General features: G+C 42.9%; 1 protein-coding gene across 1 annotated transcript in view; it reads left to right on the top strand.

The window, feature by feature from the left end:
• The window catches only part of LOC121539721 (fibronectin type III domain-containing protein 4), a 10,499-nt gene that overhangs the window by 872 nt on the left and 4,627 nt on the right, over window positions 1-5,000 (top strand). Inside the window, exons 3-4 of the mRNA XM_041848434.2 lie at window positions 1,190-1,305; window positions 4,674-4,775. Of these exons, the coding sequence (XP_041704368.1) occupies window positions 1,190-1,305; window positions 4,674-4,775 (218 nt within the window). The remainder of the gene's footprint in view (window positions 1-1,189; window positions 1,306-4,673; window positions 4,776-5,000) is intronic.

Here is a 5,000-nt window from a genome sequence, read left to right as displayed (position 1 = left end):
ATCTATTTCTGAGGTCAGGAAGGAATGTAGTGGGATAATATTTAACTACGTGCAACCCATAATAAGACTAAGCAATTCATATGATTAAAGTCTATTAAACTGAATATCTGACTCCATTTAACATTATAGTAAAACCATGTACAATCAAGTATTATGCGTTTAGCTGACTAAGATTGAGGAATGGTCTTGAGAAGCTAATTATTTAATAACTTTGTCAAATGAATGGATTCACATACAAGGTATAAAGCTATTTGCATTGTTCACCCCACCCCCTCTTTTACGCTGCTGCCACTCTGTTTATTATCTATGCATAGTCACTTTAACTCGACCCACATGTACACATTACCTCAATTACCTCGACTAACCAGTGCCCCCGCACGTTGACTCTGTACCGGTACCCCCTGTATATAGCCTCCCTACTGTTATTTTATTTACAGGAGAAATTAGGTGCCTTAAGACCTCTCGGTTACTGGCCCAATGCTCCTAACCGCTAGGCTGCCTGCCATCCAGTTCTACCTGGGACCAAAAAGGGTTCTACCTGGGCCCAATCCAACGACACCAAGTTCACAGTAACCTAAACACTCTCAGGCCCAATCTCCACAGGGCGTCACAGCATCTAAAGGCTTGTGTGAAGGATGACACCAATGTAAATGAGACAGAGTTACTGAGAAGACAATAAAAACTCCATTTGCATAGAGTCATTCAGAGTTCACGCTACACAGACACAAGTTACCACAGAGATAATATATCCATATAGAGAGCATCAGAGTTATCCTCAGTGAAGAATTTCAGATAGATACCAAACATGGATACTATAGTATTAGTCTATTACACATTCAATGGTCAGTCCTCTGGATACTGTAACAGAGAGATACATTTTGGCCCCTCAGAGGGGGAAGGGCGTACTGACCCTTAGGCATCGCCTTGGGCCATTTGCCATTCGGCCGGAGGTGACAGAGGGCACATAGATTATGGCCGAGCCTACAGAATGTCATACCAGGCTGTTGACTATTCGGGAGGTCCTGATGGGTCCTGCTTTGTGATTGGTCAGGACAGACATTTGGACGGGGTTTTGTTTTAATGTAATTATGCACACTCTAGAATGCCCTTCAAGCCAATCAGAAATGAGCATTCAACATTGCCGTGGTAAAACGTGTGTAATATGGAAGTTATTGCTGTTTTACAACAGCAGCACCGGCAGCTCCAGTCAACGTATCAATAACCCAGCTGAGATCAGACTCTGCCACCATCACCTGGAGTGTACCACAGGGAGACACTGTCATTGGATACGTCATCTCACAACAGGTAGGAGATAATATGGGGGGGGGGGAAATCAATATATATATATATATAGTATTATAGTAGTACTATAGCACTACCAGTCAAAAGTTTGGACACGCCTACTCATTCATTTTTTGGGGGGGACTATTTTTTACATTGTAGAATAATAGTGAAGACATCAAAACTATGAAATAACACATATGGAATCATGTAGTAAACAAAAAAGTGTTTTATATTTGAGATTCTTCAAATAGCCACCCTTTGCCTTGATGACAGCTTTGAACACTATTGGCATTCTCTCAACCAGCTTCACCTGGAATGCTTTTCCAACAGTCTTGAAGGAGTTCCCACATATGCTGAACACTTGTTGGCTGCTTTTCCTTCACCCTGCGGTCCGACTCATCCCAAACTATCTCAATTGGGTTGAGGTCAGGGGATTGTGGAGGCCAGGTCATCTGATAAAGCACTCCATCACGCTCCTTCTTGGTAAAATAAACCTTACACAGCCTGGAGGTGTGTGGGGTCATTGTCCTGTTGAAAAACAAATGATAGTCCCACTAAGCCCAAACCAGATGGGATGGCGTATCGCTGCAGAATGCTGTTGTAGCCATGCTGGTTAAATGTGCCTTGAATTCTAAATAGATCACAGACAGTGTCACCAGCAAAGCCCCCCCACACCATAACACCTCCTCCTCCATGCTTTATGGTGGGAAATACACATGAGGAGATCATCCGTTCAGCCACACCGCGTCTCACAAAGGCAAGGCTGTTGGAACCAAAAATCTCCAATTTGGACTCCAGACCAAAGGACACATTTACACCGGTCTAATGTCCATTGCTTATGTTTCTTGGCCAAAGCAGGTCTCTTCTTCTTATTGGTGTCCTTTAGTAGTGGTTTCTTTGCAGCAATTCGACCATGAAGGCCTGATTCACGCAGTCTCCTCTGAACAGTTGATGTTGAGATGTGTCTGTGACTTGAACTCTGTGAAGCATTTATTGGGCTGCAATTTCTGAGGCTGGTAACTCTAATGAATTTATCCTCTGCAGCAGAGGTAACTCTGGGTCTTCCATTCCTGTGGCGGTCCTCATGAGAGCCAGTTTCATCATAGCACTTGATGGTTTTTGCGACTGCACTTGAAGAAACTTCTTGAAATGTTCTGGATTGACTGACCTTAAAGTAATGATGGACTGTCATTTCTCTTTGCTTATTTGAGCTGTTCTTGCCATAATATGGACTTGGTCTTTTACCAAATAGAGCTATCTTCTGCATATCCCCCCTACCTTGTCACAACACAACTGATTGGCTCAAACACATAAAGAAGGATGAAATTCCACAAATTAATCTTTAACAAGGCACACCTGTTAATTGAAATGCATTCCAGGGGACTACCTCATGAAGCTGGTTGAGGGAATACCAAGAATGTGCAATGCTGTCATCAAGGCAAAGGGTGGCTATTTGAAGAATCTCAAATATAAAATATATTTTGATTTGTTTAACACTTTTTTGGTTACTACATGATTCCATATGTGTTATTTCATAGTTTTGATGTCTTCACTATTATTCTACAATGTAAAAAATAGCAAAAATAAAGAAAAACCATGGAATGACTAGGTGTTTCCAAACTTTTGACTGGTACTGTATATATAAAGCATACATACAGGGCCTTCGCAAAGTTTTCAGACCCCTTGACTTTTTCCACATTTTATTACGTTACAGCCTTATTCTAAAATGGATTAATTTATTTATTTTTGCTCATCAATCTACACACAATACCCCATAATGTCAAAGCGAAAACAGGTTTTTAGAATGTTGCAAATTTATAAAAAAAAAAAAAACTGAAATACCTTATTTAAATAAGTATTCAGACCCTTTGCTATGAGACTCGAAATTGAGCTCAGGTGCGTGCTGTTTCCATTGATCATCCTTGAGATGTTTCTACAACTTGATTGGAGTCCACCTGTGGTAAATTCAATTGATTGGACATGATTTGGAAAGGTACACACCTCTCTATGTAAGGTCCCACAGTTGACAGTGCATGTCAGAGCAAAAACCAAGCCATGAGGTTGAAGTAATTGTCCGCAGAGCTCCGAGACAGGATTGTGTCGAGGCACAGATCTGGGGAATTTATGCAGCATAGAAGGTCCCCAAGAACATCTTTCCATCATTCTTAAATGGAAGAAGTTTGGAACCACCAAGACTCTTCCTAGAGCTGGTCGCCCGGCCAAACTGAGCAATCGGGGGAGAAGGGCCTTGGTCAGGGAGGTGACCAAGAACCCGATGGTCACTCTGACAGAGCTCCAGAGTTCCTCTGTGGAGATGGGAGAATCTTCCAGAAGGACGACCATCTCTGCAGTACTCCACCAATCAGGCCTTTATGGTAGAGTGGCCAGACGGAAGTCACTCCTCAGTAAAAGGCACATGACAGCCCGCTTGGAGTTTGCCAAAAGGCACCTAAAGGACTCTCAGACCATGAGAAACAAGATTCTCTGGTCTGATGAAACCAAGATTGAACTCTTTGGCCTGAATGTCAAGCGTCATGTCTGGAGGAAACCTGGCACCATCCCTACGGTGAAGCATGGTGGTGGCAGCATCATGCTGTGGGGATGTTTTTCAGCTGCAGGGACCGGGAGACTAGTCAGGATCGAGGGAAAGATGAACGAAGCAAAGTACAGAGAGATCCTTGATTTAAAATCTGCTCCAGAGTGCTCAGCACCTCAGACTGGGGCAAAGGTTCACCTTCCAACAGGACAACGACTCTAAGCACACAGCCAAGACAATGCAGGAGTGGCTTCGGGACAAGTCTCTGAATGTCCTTGAGTGGCCCAGCCAGAGCCCGGACTTGAACCCAATCGAACATCTCTGGAGAGACCTGAAAATCGCTGTGCAGCAAAGCTCCCCATCCAACCTGACAGAGCTTGAGAGGATCTGCAGAGACGAATGAGAGACACTCCCCAAATACAGGTGTGCCAAGCTTGTAGCGTCATACCCAAGAAGACTCAAGGCTGTAATTGCAACAAAGTACTGAGTAAAGGGTCTGAATACTTAAGTAAATGTAATATTTAAGTGTTTTATTAAAATATTAATTTGCATAAAAATCTAAAAAACAGTTTTTTCTTCGTCATTATGGCATATTGTGTGTAGATTGATGAGATTTTAGAAAAAGGCTGGAAAGTAACAAAATGTGGAAAAAGTCTGAATAGTTTCCAAATACATTGTATATGTGTGTGTGTGTGTGTGTTTGCATGTAATATAGCCAAACAGTATGCTATTTGATATAATATTACACATTGTGTGTGTGTGTGTGTGTGTGTGTGTGTGTGTGTGTGTGTGTGTGTGTGTGTGTGTGTGTGTGTGTGTGTGTGTGTGTGTGTGTGTGTGTGTGTGTGTGTAGAGGCAGGACGGGCTGATGCAGCGCTCCATTCGGGAGGTGAACTCGTCAAGTCGAGCGTGTGTGTTGTGGGACCTGGATGAAGACACACACTACAGTGTACAGGTAGAGGTTAGAGGTCAGGGTTTAGAGGTCAGGGTTTAGAGGTCAGGGTTTAGAGGTCAGGGTTTAGATTAGGGCTGGACGGTATGACCCAACACATGAATCCTAAGTGGTTTTAATGGCTTTCTGTCACGATCGCTATAAGCAACGGACCAAGGCGTAGCGTGATATGCCTACATCTTTTAATGAGTACTTTATAACAATAACAAAACAATACGTGAAGTCCTA

Source organism: Coregonus clupeaformis, chromosome 21 (genome assembly GCF_020615455.1).
Source record: "Coregonus clupeaformis isolate EN_2021a chromosome 21, ASM2061545v1, whole genome shotgun sequence".
NCBI lineage: Eukaryota > Metazoa > Chordata > Actinopteri > Salmoniformes > Salmonidae > Coregonus > Coregonus clupeaformis.
The sequence above is the reverse complement of the archived record's forward strand: the minus strand, read 5'-3'. Positions and strand labels throughout refer to the sequence as shown.